The sequence below is a fragment of the Sus scrofa genome, chromosome 15 (genome assembly GCF_054392235.1).
Source record: "Sus scrofa isolate SSC_HxYL_T2T_F1_AM1 chromosome 15, Sscrofa_HxYL_maternal_Yorkshire_Landrace_v2.0, whole genome shotgun sequence".
Classification (NCBI taxonomy): Eukaryota; Metazoa; Chordata; class Mammalia; order Artiodactyla; family Suidae; genus Sus; species Sus scrofa.
This window is the reverse complement of record NC_139397.1, coordinates 17,617,694-17,645,289: the sequence shown is the minus strand read 5'-3', so window position 1 is coordinate 17,645,289 and position 27,596 is coordinate 17,617,694. Positions and strand designations below refer to the sequence as shown.

The following is a 27,596-nucleotide window of genomic DNA, read 5'->3' as shown; positions in this document are numbered from 1 at the left end:
CCAAAGACCAAGAATTTCTAGGATGATAGAATGATCAGCAGAGGTCCCGTAAAACAGGATCTAAAACACCTCCATCAGCCTGAGCAATTTGGAGTCCATTGGTGACCTTAGTGAAAACAGTTTCCAGTAGAGTGGTAGATGTAAAAATAAAATGTCCATGGACTGAAGAATAAATAAAAGGGAGTAGAGAGACCCAGTAGAGATTATTTACTCTCTTTTGTACCCTTAATGTGAAAAACTCCTGAAGAATAAATGAAAGAAGTTTCGAGATAAAGATTTGACTACTGGAGTTCCCGTCGTGGTGCAGTGGTTAACGAATCCGACTAGGAACCATGAGGTTGAGGGTTCGATCCCTGCCCTTGCTCAGTGGGTTAATGATCTGGCGTTGCCGTGAGCTGTGGTGTAGGTTGCAGACGCGGCTCGGATCCCGAGTTGCTGTGGCTCTGGAGTAGGCCGGTGGCTACAGCTCCGACTGGACCCCTAGCCTGGGAACCTCCATATGCCGCGGGAGCGGCCCAAAGAAATAGCAAAAAGACAAAAAAAAAAAAAAAAAAAAAAAAAAGATTTGACTACTTTTGTAGGCCAAAGGGAAAAGGAGAAAGAAAGAGAATGAAAAAAGAAGGTGGCATTTGGAACAAGATAGTTAAAAGTTTGGTTTTTGACCTGAGTTCAAATCCTTGCATAGCTGTGTGTACCGTTGGGTATGTTGTTTAACCTCTCTGAGCCTAAATTCTTCATTTCTAAAAGTGGGCATATTAATACCTACCTCTTAGAATTGTTACAGTTAATATAAAGAGAATCTTAACATAGTACTTGGCATATGGTATTAGTAAACAGTTATTTTTATTGTAGAGATGCAGGTGAAACAAAATATTTTTGCCAGTTGGAAACTTCTATCTCTATATTAGATATTTAGAGTATTATGTAGTCATTTTAACCCTCAGTATCCTACAATCAAGCTGTACAATAAATAAAGATGTACTTATTATAGCCAATCACAAAAGAAATATTAACATATTTATTGAAGAATTATTCAGGGTCATTTTGTACTTAAAAGAGGAAATAGCTTCATTAAAGAAAAAATTACAAGATATGATTTTCATTTAAACGAGAACCAAATCTTTTGTCTATATGTACATATAAATATATTCAGAAACTTTATTTTTGGGCTGTGCATGGGGCACATGGAATTTCCTGTACCAGGGATCAAACCCATGTCACAGCAGTGACCCGAGCTGCTGCAGCGACAACACCAGATCCTTAACCTGCTGCACCACAAGAGAACTCCTTGGAAATCTTATATTTATGAAGCTGGGAAATGATAAAGTGATAACATAAATCGCACTTTCACTTTAAAAATCAAGAAATGGTACCTAATGTATTAAATTGTCTATTTTTAATTGAAATGTAGTTGATTTACAATATTATATTATTTTCAGTTTAACAATATAGTTATTCAATTTTTTTCAGAGATTAAGCCCCGTTTAAAGTTATAATAAAATATTGGCTATATTCCCCATACTGTATATTATATCCTTGTATCTCATTTATTTTACATCTAGTAGTTTGTACATCTTCATCCACTTCCCCTATCTTTCCCTTCTCCCTACTTCCTCCCCACTGGTAATCATTTTATTATCTGTATCTGTGAATCTGTTTCTGTTTTGTTATATTTATTTGTTTATTTTCTTTAGATTCTGTATATAAGTGAAAACATACAATATTTGTCTTTCTCTGACATATCACTTATGTCATAATACCCTCCACGTTCATCCGTGTGGTTGCAAATGGCAAAATTTCACTTTTTTATGGCTGAGTAATATTTCCATTGTGTATGTATACCACTTCTTCTTTATTTATTCATCTATTAATGGGTACATTTAGGGTGCTTCCATATCTTGGCTATTATAAATAATAGCTGCTATGAACATTGGAGTGCATGTATCTTTTTTAATTAATGTTTTCACTTTCTTCAGATATATACCCAGGAGTAGAATTACTAGATCAAATGGTAGTTCTATTTTTAGTTTTTTGAGGAAACTCCATACTGTTTTCCTTGCTGGCTGTACATTCCAACCAAAAGTGTACTAAGGTTCCCTTTCCTCCACATCCTAGACAGCATTTATTTTTTGTTGTCTTTTTGACATCAGCATTCTGTCAGGTGTGAAGTGATATCATATTGTAGTATTGATATACATATCCCTGATAATCAACAATGTTGAGTGCCTTTTATTTATTTATTTATTTATTTTATTTTCCCACTGTACAGCAAGGGGGTCAGGTTATCCTTACATGTATACATTACAATTACATTTTTCCCCCCACCCTTTCTTCTGTTGCAACATGAGTATCTAGACAAAGTTCTCAATGCTATTCAGCAGGATCTCCTTGTAAATCTATTCTAGGTTGTGTCTGATAAGCCCAAGCTCCCAATCCCTCCCACTCCCTCCCCCTCCCATCAGGCAGCCACAAGTCTTTTCTCCAAGTTCATGATTTTCTATTCTATGGAGATGTTCATCTGTGCTGGATATTAGATTCCAGTTATAAGTGATATCATATGGTATTTGTCTTTGTCTTTCTGGCTCATTTCACTCAGTATGAGAGTCTCTAGTTCCACCCATGTTGCTGCAAATGGCATTATGTCATTCTTTTTTATGGCTGAGTAGTATTCCATTGTGTATATATACCACCTCTTCCGAATCTAATCATCTGTCGATGGACATTTGGGTTGTTTCCATGTCCTGGCTATTGTGAATAGTGCTGCAATGAACATGCGGGTGCACGTGTCTCTTTTAAGTAGAGTTTTGTCCGGATAGATGCCCAAGAGTGGGATTGCGGGGTCATATGGAAGTTCTATGTATAGATTTCTAAGGTATCTCCAAACTGTTCTCCATAGTGGCTGTACCAGTTTACATTCCCACCAGCAGTGCAGGAGGGTTCCCTTTTCTCCACAGCCCCTCCAGCACTTGTTATTTGTGGATTTATTAATGTTGGCCATTCTGACTGCTGTGAGGTGATATCTCATGGTAGTTTTCATTTGCATTTCTCTTATAATCAGCAATGTTGAGCATTTTTTCATGTGTTTGCTGGCCATCTGTATATCTTCTTTGGAGAACAGTATATTCAGGTCTTTTGCCCATTTTTCCATTGATTGATTGGCTTTTTTGCTGTTGGGTTGTATAAGTTGTTTATATATTCTAGAGATTAAGCCCTTGTCGGTTGCATCATTTGAAACTATTTTCTCCCATTCTGTAAGTTGTCTTTTTGTTTTCTTTTTGGTTTCCTTTGCTGTGCAAAAGCTTTTCAGTTTGATGAGGTCCCATGGGTTTATTTTTGCTCTAATTTCTATTGCTTTGGGAGACGGACCTGAGAAAATATTCATGATGTTGATGTCAGAGAGTGTTTTGCCTATGTTTTCTTCTAGGAGTTTGATGGTGTCCTGTCTTATATTTAAGTCTTTCAGCCATTTGGAGTTTATTTTTGTGCATGGTGTGAGGGTGTGTTCTAGTTTCATTGCTTTGCCTGCAGCTGTCCAGGTTTCCCAGCAATGCTTGCTGAATAGACTTTCTTTTTCCCATTTTATGTTCTTGCCTCCCTTGTCAAAGATTAATTGACCATAGGTGTCAGGGTTTATTTCCGGGTTCTCTATTCTGTTCCATTGGTCTGTCTGTCTGTTTTGGTACCAGTACCACACTGTTTTGATGACTGTGGCTTTGTAGTATTTCTTGAAGTCTGGGAGAGTTATGCCTCCTGCTTGGTTTTTGTTTCTCAGGATTGCTTTGGCAATTCTGGGTCTTTTGTGGTTCCATATAAATGTTTGGATTGTTTGTTCTAGTTCTGTGAAAAATGTCATGGGTCATTTGATAAGGATTGCATTGAATCTGTAGATTGCTTTGGGTAGTATGGCCATTTTTACAATATTGATTTTTCCAGTCCAGGAACATGGAATATCTTTCCATTTCTTTCCATCTTCTTTGATTTCTTTGATTAAAGTTTCATAGTTCTCGGCATATAGGTCCTTTACCTCCTTGGTCAGGTGTATTCCGAGGTATTTGATTTTGTGAGGTGCAATTTTAAAAGGTATCGTATTTTTGTATTCCTTTTCTAATGTTTCATTGCTGGTATACAGAAATGCAACTGACTTCTGAATGTTAATCTTATATCCTGCTACTTTGCTGAATTTATTAATCAGTTCAAGTAGTTTTGGGGTTGAGTCCTTAGGGTTTTCTATGTATAGTCTGTGAGCACCTTTTAATGTGCCTGTTGGCTAACTGTATGTCTTCTTTGGAAAAATGTCTCATCTTTTTCCCATTTTTTAATCAGGTTGTTTGCTTGTTTGTTTATTAAAGTGTAGTTTATTTATAATGTTTCTTTCATTTCTGTTGTACTGCAAAGTGACCAAGTCACACCCAGTTCCTTGTGCTATGCAGTAGGAACCCATTGCTCATCTACTCCAAATAGGTTGTTTGTTTGTTTTTTATACTGAGTTATATGAGCTCTTTATATGTTTTTGGACATAAAGCCCTTATCAGACATATCATTTGCAAATATTTTCTCCTATTCAGCAGGTTGCCTTTTCATTTTGTTAGTGGTTTCCTTTGCTGTGCATAAGCTTTTAAGTTTAATTAGGTCCTAATTGTTTTTGTTTTTGTTTATTTCTTTTTCTTTAGGAGACAGATTCAAAAAATATTGCTAAAACTTATGCCAAAAGAGTGTACTGCTTATGTTTCTTCTAGGAGTTTTATGGTTTCTGGTCTTATATTAAGGTCTTTAATCCATTTGAGTTTATTTTTGGTGTGAGTTTATATATGGTGTGAGAAAATGTTTTAATTTCATTCTTTTGCATGTAGCTGTCCAGTATTCCTCACACCACTTTTTGAAGAGTCTGTCTTTTCCCCCATTGTATATTTTTGCCTCCTTTGTCATAGATTTATTGTCCATAGGTGGGTGTCCATAGAATGGGCTTTCCATTCTGTTCCATTGATTTATGTGTCTCTTTTTGTGACAGTACCATACTGTTTTGATTGCAGTAGCATTGTAGTATAGTCTGAAGTCAGAGAGCATGATACCTCCACCTTTGTTCTTTTTTCTCAAAATTGTTTTGGCTATTCAGGGTCTTTTGTGTTTCCAGATAAATTTTAGGATTGTTTGTACTTGTTCTGTGAAAAATATAATGGGTATTTTGATAGGGATTACATTAGATCTGCAGATTGCTTTGTATGGACGTTTTAACAATTTTAATTCTTCCAATCTAAGAATACAGGATACCTTTCCATTTCCTTGTATAATTTTCAAATTCCTTCATCAGTGTTTTATAGTTTTCAGTGTATAGGTCTTATATCTCCTTGGCTAAGTTTATTCTGGGTATTTTATTCTTTTTGATGTGAATATAAGCAATATTTCCTTAATGTCTCTGACAGTTCATTATTAGTATATAGAAAAGCAACAGATTTTTGTATATTAATTTCATATCTTGCAGTGTTACTGAATTAATTGATTCATTCTAATAGTGTTTTGGTGTAGACTTTAGGATTTTCTGTATACAGATAGTATCATAACATCTGCAAATAATGACAGTTTTACCTCTTCCCTTCCAATCTGGATGCCTTTTTTATCTTTTGTCTGATTTCTGTGGCTAGATCTTCCAATACTTTGTTAAATAGAAGTGGCCAGAGTGGACATCCCTGTCTTCTTCATGATTGTAGAGGAAAAGCTTTCAACTTTTTATGGTTGAGTGTGATGTTAGCTTTGGGTTTGTCATAAATGGCCTTTATTATGTTGAGATATGTTCCCTCTATGCCCACTTTGATGAGAGTTTTTATCATAAATGATGTTGAGTTTTGTCAAATGAATTTTCTGCATCTGTTGAGAGGATCATATGGTTTTTATCTCTCCTTTTGTTAATGTGGTATATCACATTGATTTATTTGTGAGCATTGACCCCTCCTGCACCCCTGGAATAAATCTCATTTTGTCATGCTTCATGATCCTTTTAATGTATTGTTGAATTTGATTTGCTAATATTTTGTTGAGGATTTTTGCATCTGTATTCATCAGAGATATTGGCTTGTAATTTTCTTTTGTGTGATATCCTTGTCTGGTTTTGGTATCAGTGTAGTAGTGGCCTTGTAGACTAAATCTGAGAGTGTTCCCACCACTCCAATTTTTTAGAATGGTTTGAGAAGGTTAGGTAATAGCTCTTCTTTATATGCTTGGTAGAATTCCTCTGTGAAGCCATCCAGTCATAGACTTTTGCTTACCAGTTTTTTTTTTAATTATAATTTCAGTTTCACTACTAGTTATCAGTCTGTTAAGATTGTCTATTTATTTCTTCTTGATTCAGTCTTGGAAGATTGTACACTTCTGGAAATTTATCCATTTCTTCTAGGTTGTTCAATTTATTTCATGTAACTGTTAGTCATATTATCTTATGATTGCTTTGTATCTCTGTGTTTGGGTTGTTATTTCTCCTCTTTCACTTACTATTTTGTTTATTTGGGTCCTCTCTCTTTTTAATTAATGAGCCTGGCTAAAGGCTTATTAATTTTGTTTCTCCTCTCAATAAACATCTCTTGTTTTCATTGATCTTTTCTATTTTTTTTTTGTCTGTTTAATTTGTTTCCATTCTTTCCTTCTTCTGACTTTGGGCTTTGTTCTTCTTTGTCTATTCCTTCAGATGAAAGGTAGTATGTTTATTTGAGATTTTTCTTGTTTCTTGAGGTAGGCCTATTTCACTTTAAACTTCCCTCTTTGAACCACTTTTGCTACATCCTATAGATTTTGGAAGGTTGTGTTTCCATTTTCATTTGCCTTTAGCTATTTTCTCATTTCCTCCTTGATTTCTTCTTTAACTCATTGGTCTAGTCTCCATATGTTTGTGCTTTCCTCACTTTTCTTCCTGTAATTGATTTCTTGTTTCATATTATTGTGGTCAGAAAAAAATACTTGATATAATTTCTGTCTTCTTAAATTTGTTGAGACTTGTTTTGTGACATACCATATGATCTATCCTGGAGAATGTTCTATATGCACTTGAAAAGAATGTATATTTTGCTATTCAGAGATGAACTGTCCTGTAGATATCTGTAAGTCCAACTTGTCCACTGTGTAATTTATGGCCACTGTTGCCTTTTTTACTTTATGTCCAGATGATCTGTCCATTGATGTAAGTGAGGTGAAAAAGTTCCTTCCTATTATTGTATTGTTGTCCATTTCTGCTTTTATGTCCATTAATATTTGTCTGTTATATTTATGTGTTCCTGTATTGGGTGTACATAAGTTAATGAGTATAATATGCTCTTCTTGTATTGATCCCTTTATCATCATATAATACCCTCCTTTTTCTTTTGTTATAGACTTTGTTTTAAAATCTATTTTGTCTGTTGAACATCTTTTCAAGTGTTTTTTGGCCATCTGTATGTCTTCTTTGGAGAACTGTCTGTTTAGATCTTCTGCCCATTTTTTGATGGGGTTGTTTGTTTTTTTGGTATTGAGCTGCAGAAGGTGTTTATAAATTTTGGAGATTAATCCTTTGTCAGTTGATTCATTTGCAAAGATTTTCTCCCATTCTGTGGGGATATAAGTATTGATATCCTGCTTTCTTGTTATTTCCATTTACATGAAATATCTTTTTCTATTCCTTCACTTTCAGTCTCTCTCTGTGTCTTTAGTTCTGAAGTGAGTCTCTTATGAGCAGCATGTAGATGGGTCTTGGTTTTCTATCCAGTTAGCCACACTATGTCTTTTGATTAGATAATTTTGTCCATTGACATTTAAAGTAATCATTGATAAGTGTGTACTTATTGCCATTTTATTTTTTATTTTCTGGTTGTTTTTGTACTTCTTTCCTGTTCTTGTCTTCTTCTTTTAGTTTCTTCCCTTGTAGTTATATGATTTTCTTTAGTGGTGTGTTTGTATTCCTTTCCCTCTTGTTTTTGTGGATCTGTTGTAGGTTTTTTGATTTGTGGTAACCATGGGGTTCATATATGTTGACCTAAAACTATATCTATTTCTTTTAAACAGATAATTCTTTGAGTTCAAATACATTCTAAAAGATCTGCAGTATTTAGTCCTTTCCTCCATTCTTTGTGGGTTTTTTTTTTAATCTCTCTTTTTTTTGTTTTTCTTTTAGGGCCACACCTGTGGCACATGGAGGTTCCCAGACTAGGGGTCTAATTGCAGCTGTTGCTGCCAGCCTACACCAGAGCCACAGCAATGCCAGATCCGAGCCATGTCTGCGATCTACACCATAGCTCATGGCAATGCCGGATCCCTAACCCACTGAGCAAGGCCAGGGATCAAACCCACAACCTCATGGTTCCTAGCTGGATTCGTTTTTGCTGCACATAGATGGGAACTCCACATTCTTTGTGTTTTTGATGTCGTGTTTTGACATCTTCATGTTTATCCCTTTACTGAGTATTATAGTATACTTGGTTTTAAAATTTTTTGTCTTTTAATCTTTGCACTAACTTATTTAAATGGTTGATCTCCAGCCTTTACTATATATTTGCCGTTACTAATGAGATTTTTCTTTCCTATAGATACTTACCTCTAGCAATAGCTTTTGCTTTTCTACCTAGAGAAGACTTTTTAACAGTTCTTTTAGGGTTGGTTTAGTATTGATGAACTCTTTTAGTTTTTGTTTGTCTGAGATGTTCTTTATCACTGTTTCAATTCTAAATGATAATCTTACTTGGTAGGGTATCCTAGGTTTCAGATTTTTCCCATTCAGCCCTTTAAATATATCATGCCACTGCCTTAAGGCCTATAAAATTTCTTCAGGAAAATCAATTGATAGCTTTATCAAGGTTCCCCTATATATGACTCTGTTTTTCTTACTACCCTTAGAAATCTCTCTCTCTTTCTTCTTTGGCTACACCCATGGCATATAGAAGTTCCTGGGCCAGGGATCCAATCTGAGCCACAGTTGCAACCTGTGCCACAGTTTCAGCAATGCAGGATCTTTTAACCCACTCTGCCAGGCCTGGGATAAAACTGGCACCTGCACGGTGACCCAAGCTGCTGCAGTTGGATCCTTAACCCACTGTGACACGGGAGAACTCCTAGAAATCTCTTTAATTTCTGCAGTTTTAATAATGATATGTCTTGGTGTGGATCTGTTTGGTTTATCTTGTTTGGGACTTTCTGTGCACCCTGTACCTGGAAATCTGTTTCCTTCTTCAGGTTCAGGAAGTTTTCAGCCATAATTTCCTCAAATGTGTTTTCTACCCATTTCTCTTTCTCTTCTTCTTCTTCTTTGACCCCTATAATGTGAATGTTAATATCCCTGATGTTGCCCCAGAGTTCTCTTAAACTATCATTTTTTTTTTTTTTTTTTTTTTTTTTTTTTTACTTTGGGAGTTCCCATCGTGGCTCATTGGAAACAAATCTGACTAGCATCCATGAGGACGCAGGTTTCATCCCTGGCTTCACTCATTGGATTAAGGATCCAGCATTGCCATGAGCTGTGGTGTAGATTGCAGATGTGCTCGGATCTGGCATTGCCATGGCTGTGTATAGGTCAGCAACCATGGTATAGGTCATGTGTATAGGTCAACCCATAGCCTGGGAACCTTCATATGCCACAGGTGCAGCCCAAACAAGACAGAAAAAAAAAATTAAATTTTAAAATAAAAATAAAAATTAGTTTTTCTTTTTGCTGTTCTGATTGAGTAATTTCATTCTATCTCCCAGATCATTTATGCATTCTTCTTTATCACCTAATCTGCTGTTAATTCCTTTTAGTATATTTTTCATTTCACTTATTATATTCTTCAGCATGATTGGGTCTTTTTTAAATATTTTCTAGTTATTTGTTAAAATTATCACTGTATACATCTTTTTTTTCCCCCAAGTTCAGTTTGCATTCTTATTACTGTTTCTTTGAACTCTTTATCAGGTAAATTTATTTCTGTTTCATTAGAGTTTTCCCTTTTTACTAAGGTTTTCCCCTAGTTCTTTTGTTTGAAACATACTTCTCTGTCTTCTCGTTTTGATTAACTTTCTCTGTCTCTGTGAAATTAGGTGAAACAATTACTTATCCCAGTCTTGGAGTTCTGTCCTTGTGTGGGAGCATTCCTAAGCAGTCTGCATGTACTCAGCGGCTTTTCTGGGAGAGTAGGATCTGAAATGAGCACTGGCTGCATCTTCCCCCAGGGAGTGCTGGTAGTCACCACCTTGGCGGGAGGTAGACATGGAGTTGAAGGCATTAGAACCAGTGCCAGTTGTGAGCTGGGTCTTCCTCTTTGGCCAGTGATTGTTACTGCCCTATAGGAAGTTGGATTGCGGCCTGAGAGGCTAAAGCAGGAGCCCTGAGGGAGTTGGGTTTCTCTTGGGTGTGATGTAATCTCTGCCTTGGTTGAGGTTGTGGCCAGGGCTTGAGGCTGCATTCCTGTGCTAGTTTCACTTCTTCCCCTGATGCGTGTGCCTTGGTTAGAGGCTGGGTCAGGGCTGGAGGAGTTTGTGCCACACAACTGAGCTGGTTTTGCAATGACAGTCTCCACCCTTAAGCACTCTGGCAATGTCTGTCTCTGCTCTTGTTTGTGCTGGCTCTTGTACCCTAAGTGTGTGCACTCTCGTTGGCAAGGCAGCCTCTGCTCTTGTAAAGAGCATTACCAGATAAAGAGGGTCTGGAGCATGGGCCCAGCACAGGTTGGGGAGTGCAAGCCAGCCAGAGCACCAGGCTATTTTCAATCTGCCGCCTCTGCATTGTGACCAAGGGTAAGCAAGTCTGTGCATGCACTCTTCAACAGTGAAGTCTCAGTTTCTTACGGCCTTCCAATACAAGTCCCACTTGTTTTCAAACCAGCTGAGGGGGCTCATCTTCCCACTGTCGGACCCCAGGCTATGTGGCTTGAACCCCATGCTCCCCAGGGAGGATCTCTAAGTCTGAAATATACCCCCTTCTCTTCTGGGTCTCCCATTAGGAGTGTAGATCCTAACCAGATAGCATCTCCTCCCTTCCTACCACACTCCATGTGGATCTTTCTTTACAGCTTTGGTTGTAGAAATCTGGTCATTCTTCCCGTCTCCAGGTCATTTTCAGCAAGAGTTGCTCGACGTATAGTTATATTTTTGATATACTTGTGAGTGGAGGTGAGTTCAGTGTTCTTGTACTCCACCATCTTGATTATCTCTCGTGTGTTAATTTTCTTTACTCTTTTTTTTTTTTGTCTTTTTTTGTTGTTGTTGCTATTTCTTGGGCCGCTCCCGCGGCATATGGAGGTTCCCAGGCTAGGGGTTGAATCGGAGCTGTAGCACCAGCCTATGCCAGAGCCACAGCAACGCGGGTTCCGAGCCGCGTCTGCAACCTACACCACAGCTCACGGCAACGCCGGATCGTTAACCCACTGAGCAAGGCCAGGGACCGAACCCGCAACCTCATGGTTCCTAGTCGGATTCGTTAACCACTGCGCCACGACGGGAACTCCAATTTTCTTTATTCTGCATAGTTTTACTATGGATTAAATTTTATAATCTAAGATTCTTGACATTTAGGTCTTACCCAAATTTGTTCTATTCAACACAAAATGTTGAATTCTAAGCTTAAATCCTAAACTGAAAGTGTAGAGCAACATACAGTTTCTCATGTCCCTCTTATTTCTGTGCTATTCACAGATGTGTATCTGGCTTTTTTTAAAATGAATGAAGATGAGGATAATGTGTGACAATATAGGCAGTGAAGATGAAAAATGGCAATTATCTCCATTAATAATTATAAATATGATTATATGAACACCTATTGCTTAATCAAGTAGGTTTTAGAGTGTCCATTAGTTAAAACTGTTTATTATTAAATGTCAGTGGGGAAGAGAAAATAGTGGAAGAGATTCCACAAGGAGGCCATCTGGATTGGAAGACTGAATTTTGACTAATTATTCATTTAATGAACTCATGGAGCTTTTTCTTCCTCTTTTAAGTTCATTCTTTCTTGACCAGCTAGTGTAAAAATTGGTATGTATATCTGACATCTGGGAAAGTCTCTCTTTACCTCTTGATTCTCATGATGAATTCATGTAATTTCATGCCCCACATCTCTATATTTATTCTCTCTTCCAAAAGTAGTCATTTCTCCTGCTAATAACTACTTAAGTTTGTTAAAAGAAAAACATTATACTAATTAAATTAATCCAAGATGTTTATAAACATTTTAAATACCTTGTTAAAGGATTAAATCACAAACTCCTAAAATTTTATCTATTCATTCAACAGAATTATGTTTATACTTTGGTGATGTTATTGCAATTTTTCATAGGGAAAGATTTTTATAACTCAAATTATTACTTTTGAAAACTATCTGTAGTTAAATATCCATCCTTTTCATTATAAAATTACAGTTGGTTTCACCAATTCTCCCTAAAGAGTCATGAAGTATTGCATACAAACAGGTGTGATAATACCTACTTCATCAGCTTGTTATAAGGATTAAATGAGATAATGTACATGAAGATTTAACACAGTTTTGTTACATATAAAATTTTCATGGAGTTCCTATTGTGGCTCAGCAGTAATGAACCCGACTAGTACCCATGAGAATGTGGGTTCAATCCCCGGCTTCATTCAGTGGTTTAAGGATCCAGCGTTGCCGTGAACTGCAGTGTAGGTCACAGACGCGGCTCGGATCCTGCATTGCTGTGGCTGTGGCATAGACTGGCAACTGTAGCTCCAATTAAACCCCTAGCCTGGGAACTTCCACATGCCGCCTGTGTGGCACTAAAAAGCAAAAGATAAAAAATAAAACGTTTTTTCAATAAATACTATCTATTTTTGTTATTAAAGGTGAGAAAACCAAGATTCTCTGACACTTTTTCACTGAAACCCTTTACCTTTTTTAGACATTTAAAACTTTTACATAGTCAATTTTAAACCCCCAAGATGGTATAGTAAAAATGCATAATAAATATCTTTTAAAACTTATTTTCATACTTTTATGCAAATGCAAAAGAAAGAGTAAGAATAACTCTATTTAACATATTACAGTAACAAGGTTTAATATTCTCAGGCAATAGGCCATGTGTGAGACTGTAAGGTCTTTGCCAAACAGTTCACCAAAGGGGCCCCAGCCTAATCCTAGCTCAGCTTAAATGTCCCTACAGAGCCCTAGGGATGGATTCCTACCCGGGTTGGATTCCTACCCAGTCACCCAGAATCATGCTTAGCAAACTCCTTGTTGGGAAAACAACTCTGACTCCACAAGATTCCCAGAGCCCCTTAAAACTGGATTGGGTAAGTAAATAAAAGATAGCATGCAAATAGATTTTATGAACTTAGTGGTCAAAAATATCAATAAAAGAGAAAGAGGCACATTGCAGAATGTTATGTATATCAGGACACCTTGTGTGTGTGTGTGTGCGTGTGTATACACACACATAAAAGACAATACTAAGTACTATTCATGGACATATATAAAATACAAAAAACACACTATACAAATATGCCTTTGGGGAAAAGGTGGGAGAAAATAGGACTAGAAATTGATAATAGGAAATGAATCCAACTAGGAACAATGAGGTTGTGGGTTCGATCCCTGGCTTTGCTCAGTGGGTTAAGGATCCAGTGTTGCTGTGAGCTGTGGTGTAGGTCACAGATGTGGCTTGTATCTGGCATTGCTGTGACTCTGGTGTTGCTGTGGCTCTGGCATAGGCTGGTGCCTACAGCTCCGATTAGACCCCTAGCCTGCGAACCTCCATATGCTGGGGTGCGGCCCTAATGAGACAAAGACAAAAAAAAAAAAAGAAGAAAGAAATTGATAACAGGAGTTCCCGTCGTGGCGAAGTGGTTAACGAATGCGACTAGGAACCATGAGGTTGTGGGTTCGATCCCTGCCCTTGCTCAGTGGGTTAACGATCCGGCGTTGCCTTGAGCTGTGGTGTAAGTTGCAGACGCAGCTCAGATGCCGCGTTGCTGTGGCTCTGGTGTAGGCCGGTGGCTACGGCTCCGATTCGACCCCTAGCCTGGGAACCTCCATATGCCGCAGGAGCAGCCCAAGAAATAGCAAAAAAAAAAAAAAAAGAAAAGAAAAAAAAAAAGAAATGGATAACAAATGGAAATTTAAATTTCAGCTTCATTTTCTTTAATAAAAATGAATTAAAGGAAATACGTAATTTATTAACAGTTTATTCTGGGAAATGGATTTGATGGGGTTGCTAATTTATTCTATGCACCTTTCTGCATTGTTTACATTTCTAAAAGTAAAGTGGCAAGAATATAAAAGCTAGAGGCTAGCTTACAGGCCTACAAAAGGTTGGGAGAAGAAGTTGGTGCTGCATTGCCTGTATAATTTAATTACAATCAATACATTAAACTTTCTTTTCTGTTCGACTGAGTTAAGTGCATATATGTTTCCCAAAATATAGAGCCGTTGTTTTAGCTTGAGTCAGACATTTTTATTTAGTAAATATATGCAGCATCTATGATGTACCTGTCAGTAAACTACTCAGGATTGTACACAGAAACTAAACCTATGAATTGTCAGGGTAAAACTTGGTGAAGGCCTCATTTAAAAGCATTCCACTAGAGTTCAAATACGTTTCTAAACACAATGTGAGCCAAACTAAATGGCACTGTGAGCCAAATCTTTCTACAAATGCAAATTTCCAATCTCCATGTAGATGATAGGATAGGACTTAACTCTTGGAAAGCCATGCTAAGCCTGTCTTGAAAAGATTTACCTCCTCAGCTTTTTCTAGTAATTGTCATGACAAGACAAATGAAATGAATCACCTTAGTACTCAGAATAATTGGGTAATTATTTATATACATAGAGAAGGAAAAAATAGAGTGGACATGACTGCAGCGGTGGATAGTGTGGATTTGCCTGATTTTAGTAATTAGTTTAGCAGCTTCCTAGATATGTTTCAATATGTGAGTAATGGTATGTTTAATGGTATGCTGAGTGGAGAGAAAAGGTCAGACGAATGATAGATGCTCTGAGACGTCATTCTTCATCTGCTCAAATAGTTATGTCATTTTGGTTTGTGGGGAAAAAAAAATGGGGCTGAGCCTCAGGTGTGGCGAGTTAAACCGTTTCCCACCTGGAACAAATGCACACCAGGATTTCAGGTTTCCCTTGCTCAATTCCTGAAGCCAGGAGGCTCCAGAGAGGGCAGAGGGAGCTCCCTAGTGGCCAGAGCCTGCAGTTCAGCCCCCGCAACCTCCTGTCTGCACAGCCTGGCCGCTGAAAAAGAGACAAGCCAGAACAAAAGGCAGTGCAGAACAGGTTGGAATCTAGGAGGACAAGCTGCATCTGCATGAAAAGAGACCTGTGGCCCAGCTTTCTGGCAAAACTATCTGACTGTGGAAGAAGCATGTGGAAGGGGAAAGAATCCATTCTTCCCAATCATGTGTTCAAATTTTTTTAGTAGTTACGTGGTTTTATCACTCAGTCGTGAGAATTCCAGAGTGTTTTGTCATCTGAATTGTCCAAATGTGAATATAAATTGACTTTCTCTCGTGGAATTGGTACTTCTGTTTTCTGATTGGGGGATTAAATTGAGATTTTTGTGTCCATAATTTATTAATCTGGTGTGTTGTTTTCATTAATTCCAGAAGTGGAAAGCTAAATAACCATTTAGAAGCTGCTATTCATGAGGCCATGAGTGAACTGGACAAAATGTCTGGGACTGTAAGTTAATTTATTTTTCCATTATATTGTGTTTCTTTGAAAATAAATTGTATTATACTTTTTGGTAAAGTCTCTTAAATATTGTCAAGCAACTCACATAGTAATACTAAATTAGTAGGCTCAAAAAAAAGACTAATATCAGGAAAGATTAAAAATAACTTAAGAAAAAATAACCTACTGGTATTAACTATGTATTTTTTCTGAGATAAGTAACTTTTTCCCTACCATGTGACAGTCTTTTAAAATGTAAGCAGCAAAATATTGAAGTTCAAATCACAGCTTTCTGCATTTTGACTCTCAGAATAGCAGTGGTCATTAGTATTGCCTAAAAATTCAATAATAAATTTTACTCTGTTTATAGAACAAAAAGGGAAATTGAACATAGGGTCAAGCTCAAGGGTGTATAGACCTCTCATCTCCTTTCTACTGTTACTTAAAAAATAAAATATTTGGCAAAAAATTCTGTTTCAAATTATTTAACAGTATAACCTCTGGTTTTAAAGAGGTAGAGTCAACTTTTTATTTAAATTTTTATTGAAATGTTCATATAATAGTGTTGTATGTAAGAAGTTTAATCATTATTCTCTAATTTACATATTGGCTAATGTAAGCACTCAAAATATAATTTTGGTAATCTTTTTAAAAATGTAAATTGTCAAAAGCTATTCAGCAGTGGGATTTCTTTTACTTTTACCTGACACTGTGGTAATAGGGTTATCTGAATCCTAACAAGCCATCTAGAGGCTATTGAATGACAGAGATAAGTTATACATTCATAGAATGTTGGGATTGGGATGGACTTTAGAGATTTTGCGATCTGACTCATCATTTCAAAGATGGGTAAATTGGGGCCCTAAGATTTTAAATTTCCTGGTGCAATTATAGCAAGTCTGGATTATAGACTCAAACACCTTCTAGGGCTAGACAAACAATATCAATAGGTAAGTGGGTAAGGTATAAGAAAAACAGTAATTTGAGTGGATTGAGAAAGGCCAACCAAGATGCCCTAATCAAGGTAGGCTCTTTCACTTGGGTCTGGTTCTGGTTGGGAAGGGTTTGCTCAGCCATTCAGGGGCTCAGGTTTTTCTATATCTAGTGTCCAACATCCCCTAGGGCCTCTGAGATCATCCCCTGGGGCTTCTGAGTGCTCCATTATATCTTTGCATCCAGCCCAGCAGGTGAGAAAAAAGCATGTACACAGAAGACTGTCAGGATAGATTTTATGGGCCAGACTGAGAAGCTCATCACTTCTGCCAGCTTTCCTCTGGCCTGACCCAATCATGTGGACTTCTTAATTCAGGGCCACTAGTAAATATATTATACTCCATACCTGCTCAGTAAGAAGAGAAATGGGTTTGGCAAGCATCTCGCTAGTCTCTGTCTCAGGACCTTTGGCTCTTGTGGCCAGTAGGCAGTCAGGAGTGATGGGGACCATGGCAACCTGCGGTCGTGCTCTTTCTAAGAAGCTCCTTCCATGCTCCAGCAGATCTGAGCCAGGTGGGGAATTGTGCCAGTGTTGCAAGATACTCCAATTTCTCACGAGATTCTAGAAGTCTAGAGTTAAAATTCCTCATATATTAGTGTTGACAACTATTTTAAAAATATGAAGACACCATATGGCTAAACAAAAATCCTGTCCAGACCCCATTCAGTCCACAGGTTACTACTTTACAGTCTCAAATAGAGGTTTCTTTCCTCAATTTTTAAAAAGATTTCCATTGGATCTTTATCAGAAACTTCATGGTTTTGTGGTTTTAAAGAATATATGGAGGGATTAAGAGGATGAATCATTTTGAGAAACTCATAAGTGTTGTTTTTTAAATAAAATTTTTTTAAGTTTTCTGTATTAGACTCTGAATGGCATTGGCCTTTGCTGTTATATAAACATTGTCTTTAAAACATGCATTGGAGTTCCCGTCGTGGCGCAGTGGTTAACGAATCCGACTAGGAACCATGAGGTTGCGGGTTCAGTCCCTGCCCTTGCTCGGTGGGTTAACGATCCGGCGTTGCCGTGAGCTGTGGTGTAGGTTGCAGACGCGGCTCGGATCCCGCGTTGCTGTGGCTCTGGTGTAGGCCGGTGGCTACAGCTCCGATTGGACCCCTAGCCTGGGAACCTCCATATGCCGTGAGAGCGGCCCAAAGAAATAGCAAAAAGACAAAAAAAAAAAAAAAAAAACATGCATTCACGCCACCTTGATAATACACATGTCTTCCTAACTCTGAGTCCTGTGACACCATATTGGTAGCTTGAAACTGGCTGTGGTAAAAACACTTTTACTGCAGAAATTGGCATATGCTGCAGTGGGCTTCTGTTGCCTCCATAGGGAGCTGGTTGTTAAGCATTTACTATACCACTGCCTTGGGCCCATCCTGCCTTTCCAGGGTCTTAACCTTGCCCCCTCCTATCAGTACCACAACAGCCACAATGCAGTAGAGTACACCTCATCATCTCCCCTAGCACCTGTCTTCTGCCCCTCAAAACCACACCTGCTGTCTCTTACCTGGGAATCAAGTCCTGCTATTGATGCACCCTGTTTAATCTGCTATACAGCCCTAAATGCTGCTAGTTCTGCGTTAGTATATAAAAACAAGTTGTGTTAATTGCTCTTCCCAGACTATATAAGCTTAGACTTACCAACAGATGGTAGTGGTATTCTATTTTCCATCCTGATCCTTCTCATAAGTAAACCTCCTTAGGCTGAGTGTGTGTACATGTTCCTATAATCTTTGACCCTTCATAGCAGTTATAAAATAAATACCATAATGAAGTAAAGAAGAAAATGGGACTTCCTGTTGTGGCTCAGTGGTTAACGAATCCAACTAGGAACCATGAGGTTGCAGTTCGATCCCTGGCCTTGCTCAGTGGGTTAATGATCTGGCGTTGCCATGAGCTGCGGTGTAGGTCAGCAGCTACAGCTCTGATTAGACCCCTAACCTGGGAACCTCCATATGCCATGGGAGCAGCCCCAGAAAAGACAAAAAAAAAAAAAGAAGAAGAAAATGTGTTTAGTATGCATATATCCACACTTCCAGACCCCAGTGAAAAGTGATCCAGGGATCTCTGCTGGGAGAGGTCTAATTTTTGTCTTCAATATAATATACTGCAGGGGTAACAACTACATGTCCCATTTCTCACACTGATTTTCTTTTCCCGTTTCCTCCTCTGTATTCCACTGGTCGGGGAGTGGGTTTCACAGAGTGTTGCTCTGCTTTGCAGTTTCCAAGATTCCTCATCCTCTGCAGTGACTGTGGGCACACTGAGATCTGGGGTCTTGATAAAAATGTTAAATGCCTCAGGGTATCAGTGATGAAAAAGGAAACCCAGAGTCTGTTCCCTACCCTGTTTCTTTGTCAGAAATCATATGGTGTTTGTGATTTCAATCTCTGCTGTTGTTTTTTTCTCCCCCCACCTCTTTACTTCCAGGTTCACCAAATCCCACAGGGAGACAGACAAATGAGACCCCCCAAACCCAAGAGGAGGAAGATCTCCAGATAACAGGGACTACTCCACCCATGTGCAGTGTTTATTAAAGGAGTGTGCACAGAGAGAACTGTCTATAAGTATTGATACAGCCTCTGTTATATCAATATTTATATGATGGCAGACAGTTACCACCACCACAGGGTGCTAAAAGAAACAGTGATACAGTATTTTTTTGATCAGGAAGGATAAAGAATGCTTGAGAACCAATCAGGATCCCCTGAATGATGAAAGTGATAAATGGTCAAGAGATTACTGAGAAACTCTTTTTTTCTACAGTACTAAAATTGTGATTATAAGAAATAGTCCAAATGTTTCTGAAGAATTTTCAATGTTGTATATAGAAAATACAGAATTTCATGGTGATATCAGAAATGTAAATATTGTACAATATTGTCATGTACAAGCGTACCTAATGCACACTTTATCTTTTATTGTACAAAGAAATAGTGTACAAAATTCTTTGGTTTCTATGGAGTACACCTACCAGAGACTACAAGTGTAAAGTGATAAATAAAAATACAACCTAAATGCTTTTCTATGATAATGTAAAAGATGCTGTTTTTGTATTTAACAGCAGAGAAAAGGCATGATAATGTATTACCTGAATTATGACATACACTGCACACCACTGAGTGTCCATTTATATTGTCTGTTTGGAATGAACCTTGCCTGGAAGCACTGGACTTGATTTCGGGTGTCTAGGAAATCAAAACCTTGCAGATTTCTAACGGAACGAGGGCTCACAGGTCTAAATTAAGAATTCAGAAACTGCAACCATTTGTTGCATATTTTTTTTACCTAAGTTTTAGACTAGAATAGGTTTTATAAAAAATCTTAGATGAGATATTTTACTCAGTCATTTCTGTAGTTAACATTTGATAGCCACCTTTTGAACTAGATAGCATATGCTGCACTACCATTGATGCTCAGAGTTGAGGTTTTTTTGCAAACAGTACTTGACAAGATCAAACTTTCTGTTGCCATACATGGAGGCAGAGCCCCACTTTGAAATTATTTTCAGAGGCAAGGCTGATTATAATTCAGTTTTTCTGTGTAGCAGCAAAAATAAGTATGAACCATCAAAGCAAGTTTTATATCCATTCATCAGTATTACTTACACCAGAGGTTAAGGGTGGCTTACAAAATTATTAGCAGTGGTAATTTTTTATCAGTATTATGTAACATATCAGATTTATTTTATTTAAAGAATTATTTATACCATTATCAGATTCTTATATATATTAATGTGGCTGAAATGTGCAGGTTGAATCTATTAACCAAATTATTTATATTATATTAAGTAAGAAAAAAATGTGAAACAAATGTAGAGAGAAAATACTACATTGCAAGCATACAAACCTAAAACTGTGAGCCATTGTAAAGTACAAGGTTATTAATAAGAAATGTAGCACAACATAATTTTCCATCTTTTTTCCCACAGTTCTTTTGTGGTGGTGGTATAACCCTATCTCCCAGGCAATTGAGCCAAGTTTCAGGCTTCCAGCCTGACTTCAACTGATGGATTGTCCAGGAAGGGATCCCTTTTCCTTTCATTTTTAGAACCACCAACCCCACTTCCAAGCCCTTAACCCTCTGGAGAGCTCTGCCTCTTCCCCTAACCTGGAGCTCACTGGACAGCTTAATGCTCCAGCTGCAGGGGGGACCTTCCATTGGTAGCTTCTGAACCCCCTAATGCCCCTCACTTCCCTTCTCCTCTTCTCTCATCCACCTCACCCCCAACTCCTCAGTCCATGATGTAGCAGAGTTCCAGTAACTCAGGAAAAAGGAGATCAAGGTCATTCCCCCATGTGGTTTCTTGGGGCCACAGCACAGAGCACTCCACCTGGGCTCACTTTTGATATCAACAGCTCTTAGTTCTTCCCCTGGGTCTCCTGTGTCTCTCTGTCCTTTCCACCCCCACCCCCACCCCACCCCCAAGCCTGATGGAATGCAACTGGCCACACTGGGCTTCATGGCCTGGAGGCAGGAACCCTTCCTTCTGGGGGTAGGTTGAGTTTGTCTTTGGTGTCATGGTGGGATTAGCTGCCTGGTCCTTCCTTCACACGGTCACCCAAAGTAACCTTTTGTGTTTAGTTAACATATTTTTGTTATAAGTTGATGTGCTTGGTATGTTTAAACCATTAATGTTGTCCTTTTTTTGTGGGTTTTTTTTTTTTTTTTTTGCATCAATCTGCTTTTCTACTGTTCATCCACATGGTTGATTTTCTTCACAGATTCACAGCATACGTGTGTTTGTGTTTTAGGAGTGTCTGCATATATGTGGGGGGTGGTGTTGATATGTAGAAGTTTTTTTAACCTTTGCTTTTTGTCAACAGTCCGAGTTTGTGTCTACCAAGCCTTCTTTTTACTATTTTAAGCTAATTAGGTTTGTGTTTCTCTCACCCATGTATACTTTACATCAGAGACAATGTAAAGTATGTTTGTGCCCATGATGTCACTGGTTGCTTGCGGCTTCATGTGGGTGCTAGGTGTTGTTTCAGTCCACGTGGGTTTTTTTTTTTCCTCTCTTTTAATAGTTATTCAATCTCATGTAAGCAGTTAATGCAAATATTGTTAGCATTACAGGTCATGCAGTGCTGTAACATTTTTTTAAATGTTGCACCTACTTTACAATTAAAACATTGGTCACTCATACTTGAATTTTGCCCACACAGCCATTTCTTTATCTTTGTATTAAAGCCAATTCATTTTTTTTAAATGAAGCCTAGCCCTTTGACCTTAGTACATTTTTTATTTCCGAAAATAAACTTTTTTCCAACCAATCTGAGAATGGAAACAGAAAGAAAAGTTTTTGCACCTTTAGAAACGTAATAGTCCCTCTTGGAAAAGGAAATCTAATTTTGCTTTGAGCCCTTTAAAAGTTTTAGGAAGCACAAGGAGAATAAACTACACTTTTCAGTGGTTTTTAAAGATTATTCCAAATGTGTGAGACCTAATTGAGCAACTTTTGTTTAATTTGTCTTGTTTGTAGCATTAAAAGCAATCGGTTTTTATTTATTTAGAGGGACATTTTTGGCTTGTACTTTTCAGTCTCATTGTGCATGTAAATTCTTTGAGAAGAATACTCATCCCTTGTGATGTCATGGGCCACTTTTAGTCTTTCATTTGAACCCTGACTTTGAGTTATTTGCTATGTCTGTGTTCTAAGTAAACACAGTTTCTTTTTTTGAACATAACACTGCAGAATGTGGGGAGAAGTAGAGGGTGGTTATTCTGCTTTCTGTAAGTTTTATGAAGATTCTCAGCTGACTTATCCCATGAGGTGATTCTTTTTTCATTTCAGACCACAGTAACACGTTTTCGTTAACTTTGGTGATCTTCCATGCAGTTTGCAATGTGCCCTTGTAAGCCACAAGTGGTTTTGCATTGATATTTTTAAATCTAAAATATTAAGATGCTGGTGACATTGCTCTTTCTGTAAAGAAAGCCAAGATTCTAGACCTTACCAAAAATCTGATATCCTGTTCGTTTTGCCCATTTATGCCCAAATGGTGTAATGCAAGACTCAAGACTTTTCAATGTAATGTATAAAATGAGTTGTGCATTACTTGATTCATTTGGGGACCAGAAGCAAATAATATCAATCAGCCAGAACTGTAATATTGAATTAGTCTATCTTTTTCTTTCATTCACTCTATCACATTTGCATTAGCCAAAGAGATAAGAACATTAGTAATTCATATGTGTAAACAACCCAGAAGTGAATATTCAATCAGTGAGCCAAAAAGCAATAAACAACTCAAGCATGGGAAATCCTGCTAACAGTGGGAAGTCTGATATAGAAAAAAATATATAAAAAGCATTATCTTCAAATATGAAAGATTAACTTGTATCTACTGTAAATATGTATTATCAGCCTTATCTGCTTTTATACACACTGTGTGTGTACTGCAGTGACCTTTTATAAACCGAAAAAATGGTTGATTTAATAATTTGTTATGTAAATACAAAGTTGTCTATAAATTGGAAAATTTGATGCCAGATGGCTTCACAATATACAAATGTGTTTTGTAACATCATGCCTTTATGGATTAAGTCTAAATACACTGGATTGTCTGTGTAGAAGAGTAGCAATCTACATTTCACCTGCATATCAAATGGATATTTTTGTCCAAATGGTTATACTTTAGGAAAAGAAAATGACCTGAACATTTTCAGTGTGAAACAAATATGGTTTTGAATTCACCAAAACTTCTTTTCATGTTCAAGAGTCTGTTCAGTTCCACACTAAATGACTCGTATTAAGAGATTTCCATAGCAGATTCATGGGTTTGGGGCTGGGATCTGCCTAGGAAGCCTCCCCAAACTGAAATATTCTATTGTAGAGATAGGTTGTGCATCTTAATTTCTAAATCACAGGCAGGGGAAGAACCACAGTCTTCTTATTGCTTTTTAATTTATTCTTCTCTTCTTTGTTTCCATACATCATGGAAAACACCACACAGGCAAGCAGGGCCTGGTTCTCTTGCGCTAAGGTGGCTACAGAGTGTCACCCCGACTCAGGGCTGCTCAACACCACTGACATTTTGGGTGAGCTCATTCTTTGCACAGGGGCTGTCCTGTGCATTGTAGGAGGTTTGGCAGCCTCCCTTAGCTCTACTCACCAGATGCCAGGAGCATCCCTTCTAAATTGTGACAATCAAAATTGACTCCAGACATTGCCAAATATCTCTGGGGGTGTGAGGTGGGGCGGGGGTGGGAGACAAAGTGATATTTGAAAACCACTGCATTAGTAGAATCAGTGATGGAACATATGTCTGGGTGAAATGTAGACATGTTTGGCATGCTGTTAGCAACAGGAAACTGATTCCTAGATCAAAGTCTGAAACAAAACCCATGCCAAAGGAGTGCTTCTCAGTCCCTGGTTAAGGAAGTGAATACATTGGCTTCAGTTCCATTTTGGACACATTTGTCACTTTTGATCATAAGACTGACCCAGGACAAACATCTTTGGAGAACTCCCAGGTAGGGCGAAGAAGAATTACTGCCATCCTGTGGTTGGGAGTTTGGGAGAAGACTGATGGCTCACTTGGGTGGAAGGCTTCCCAGTGATAGTGTAGCTGTCTCCTTGAGTCCAGATGAGGAGTTTGGTTAAGAGGATGTGTATGTATGTACGTTTATATGTATCTATTTCTTCAGCTCTCTCTAGTAGCCTGGTTCAGGTATTAGCAGTTTTTGTGGGATCCTCTTTTAAGTTCTGACAGAAACAGCTCTGTAGATCCTGGAGATATCATTGATGCATTTATTCATTCAGTAGATATTTACTGAGTCCCACTCTATGCCACACCCTATCTGCAGCAAAGTGAGTAAGACACCTGTTTTCTGCCCTCACAGAGCTGCCTAAGGAGGAGGCCACTTAACCATGTAAGTATGATAAAGGGTGATAAGGGCTGGGGTGAGGGAAGCACATCACAGGCCCCTGGCCCAGTTTAATGGGTGTGAGGGCTTGAGTGAGGACCAGGGAAAGATGACTCAGTATTAGACAAAGGAGAAGTGTGTGGCCTGGGGGAAGGTAAAGGAGAGCTTGTTCCAGGCAGAGGGAAGGGCTTGTGTGAGGCTGGAGGTTAGAGGAAGCAGGAGAGAAGAATAGTTATGGAGTAAATTGCAATGGGAGAGAAGTGGAGCAAAGAGCAAAGCGGGGTCTTGGCGCTTCGCACCAACACGGCACTGCAGCCTGGCAGAAATGGGGACTCGTGGGTTTTTCAGGAGGAGGCGATGTGATCATGTTTGTGTTTTAGAAAGATTAATCTGACTGTAAGGTGAAGGAATGGGCAGCCGGAAGGGAACATCAAGTGCAGCATTTTTTAAATAATTGATTTACGGTATTAATTTCATAGTGATTCAAGATTTTTATAGATTATACTCCAAAGTTCTTATAAAATATTGGCTATATTCCAGGTGCAGCATTTCTTAAAAGTAAAATTTTTTAAAGATCTGGGCCCACCATAATTCTTCATATTACATTTATTGAGCCAGTTCCGTTCCAGTCCTGAGAGGTATGTATATAACCATCTTTGTGTAAAGTCACTTTAACAGTCATGAAGAAATGCTGTGTGGTGCACTTACAGTGTCTGCCAACAACATGATGCCCTATTTCTTTCACACAAATTAGGGCTCTATTGGTAGAGCAATAATGTTTCTCCTTTGGTGATAAGAGGTTGGGAATGTTGGAAATCCCAAAGCATTTTGTGAGATTGTTAGAAAACAAGGCCTGCTTCCTGGAATGCACAGGTAGGTATAGGTCTGGTCCAGCCACTTGGCACCATATCCCTTCATCTTACACATCTCACTGAAAAAGGAAGCTTCAGAGGAGCATGCACGATGTCAGAGGTATCAGGTGAGCACCAAAGGTTATGGAAGCACAGGAACATGGGACCACGGGAGTCAGGCCATCTGGCTACAAGGACCTCTGCCCCACAGCAGGGGAGACCACAATAGCCTTTCATCATCCATTCCGGCCGGTGATTATACACATGCCCTGCAAAGTATTCCCAACCACAATTAGTCACCTCCTACATTCAATGAACATTGAACTTAAGGGCTTTTCAAAGCTAATTAACTGGGGTGGGGTTTTTTTTGTTTTTTGGGTTTTTTAAAGGCGGAACCAATGCAATAACAGGCATCCAATCCTATGATCCAGACACCAACAAATAGCCCTTCTCTCTAGACAGGGTCTTGTACACAGGAAATGGAGCCTCAACAGGGAGGCAGCCTGTTATAATGGTTACAAATTGTTCTTCTGAGGGGGTCGTCTATATTCCCATCTAGGCTATGCCACTAACTAGTTGTTTGACTTTGGGCAGGTTACTTAACTTATCTGTGTGTAGCTTCCTCATCTAAAAAAAGAGGGATAATAACAACACTTCCTTCCTGGGGTTGCTTAGAGGATTGAATGAGATAATGCAGATAAACTCTTAGTGCCTGGCACATAGCGGGCACTCAGGGACTGGTAATTAAGCTGCAGTTGGAAAGATTCAGATCAGAAAAGGGAACTTGCTGCCAGGGAAAGCGGTTGTCAAACACAAGGAGGAGCCCTGTGTAGAATTGCTGTCTCCCCAGGAAGCCTTTAAAGGTGGAGTGGTTTACCTGTCCCGAGGCCTTTTCTGGTGCTTTCCATTTAGCCCAGAGTTTCAGAATCTGCTACCTGGGGTATTCCTTAGAATTCCATTGTCTGTAGTGCTACATGCAGAAATGGACCAGCAAAATGATCTCCCAATAAACTAGTCTGGAAAATGATTTCTCCAAGAAGTGTATAGGCAGCACAGAAACAGAACTTCTAACCTTCAGCCACAAAGTGAAGTTAGAACTGGCCCTTCGAATAAGTAGCTCAAGCTATGAAAAGTTAAATAAGTTATAAGCAACTAAATCAGGGAATGCAAAGTTTAGTCCAGGGAAAAGTGTATTTGACCTGACCGAAATTCAGTGTCCTCGTTCTTGCCACTGACTGGCTTCATGATTTAGGACAAATCACTGATAAGACGCCTAGGTTGTGACTCCAGCCATTCAGTGGCTATTGTGACCTCAGGCAAATTACCCTCTAAGGGCTTTAGTTTCATCATCTGAAAATAAGGGCAATAGGATCATAAAATTGTTTGAGGATTACACAGATTAATCTGTGTGAAGCACTTAGAAGAGTGTGGGCTTAGAGGAAATGCTATGCAAGTCGAGTTACTCTATTGTTATCGCTGTTAATAATAGTGGTGGAGCCTCACTCAGTTGCTTCATCTCCAGATTCAAGCAAACAACACAGCCCTCGCTTATGTTAAAGAAGGAACCAGTCTTCTGTGGGGTACTCATTTAAGGGGGTCTTGCTGTTCACCTTGGACCATTTATTTCTCTTCCCTGATTTCAACACAGGTACTCTTGAGAGGAGTAAGACTTTGAACTGGGCAAGTGGCCGGAGGTTCCCAAAAGATTTGAGAATATGGAGGGTGAGAAGATGTTCATAACTATCCCAGGATGAGCTTCCTCAGAAGACTGGCACGAAAATAAAAAGAGATGATACATTGAGATATGCTTTCAGAAGAAGAGAGGAAAGAATAAATAATCTGATAGTATATTTCAGTGCTATTAAGGCTTACTATTTATTTCTTTTTTTTTTCTTTTTCCCTTTTACTGCTGCACCTGGAGCATAAGGAAGTTCCCAGGCCAGGGGTTGAGTGGGAGCTGTAGCTGCAGGCCTACACCACAGCCACAGCCAGCCAGATCTGTGACCTACACTGCACCTTGCAGCAAAGCCAGATCCTTAACCCACTAATAAGCAAGGCCAGGGAGTGAACCTGCATTTTCACGAAGGCTATGTCGAGTTCTTCACCCACTGAGCCACAGTGGGAACTCCCTACTTATTTCTTAATTGGAAGTTGCTGACTAAAGACTGTACAAAAAAGTCTAGGTACAGTATTGAAGTATATAGAAACTAATTTTCAGACTGTGAAGCCTTAGGCACATCTTGTTAAAACAGGGGGC

At 38.6% G+C, this 27,596-nt stretch overlaps 1 protein-coding gene and 1 long non-coding RNA gene across 48 annotated transcripts in view; both read left to right on the top strand.

Moving 5' to 3' along the window:
* MBD5 (methyl-CpG binding domain protein 5) overlaps positions 1-19,660 on the top strand; it is a 438,228-nt gene extending 418,568 nt beyond the window's left edge. For all 47 annotated transcript variants that reach the window (XM_084998691.1, XM_084998684.1, XM_084998699.1 and 44 more), the window contains 2 exons: positions 15,550-15,625; positions 19,050-19,660. In XM_084998691.1, coding sequence (XP_084854817.1) covers positions 15,550-15,625; positions 19,050-19,121 — 148 coding nt within the window. In that variant the 3' untranslated portion in view covers positions 19,122-19,660. The remainder of the gene's footprint in view (positions 1-15,549; positions 15,626-19,049) is intronic.
* Positions 19,661-24,389: 4,729 nt separating this feature from the next.
* On the top strand, positions 24,390-27,198 carry LOC146395739 (uncharacterized). The gene is made up of 3 exons (XR_014829088.1): positions 24,390-24,494; positions 25,029-25,126; positions 26,988-27,198. It is a non-coding gene; the product is annotated as an uncharacterized LOC146395739 (long non-coding RNA).
* Positions 27,199-27,596: the final 398 nt, after the last annotated feature.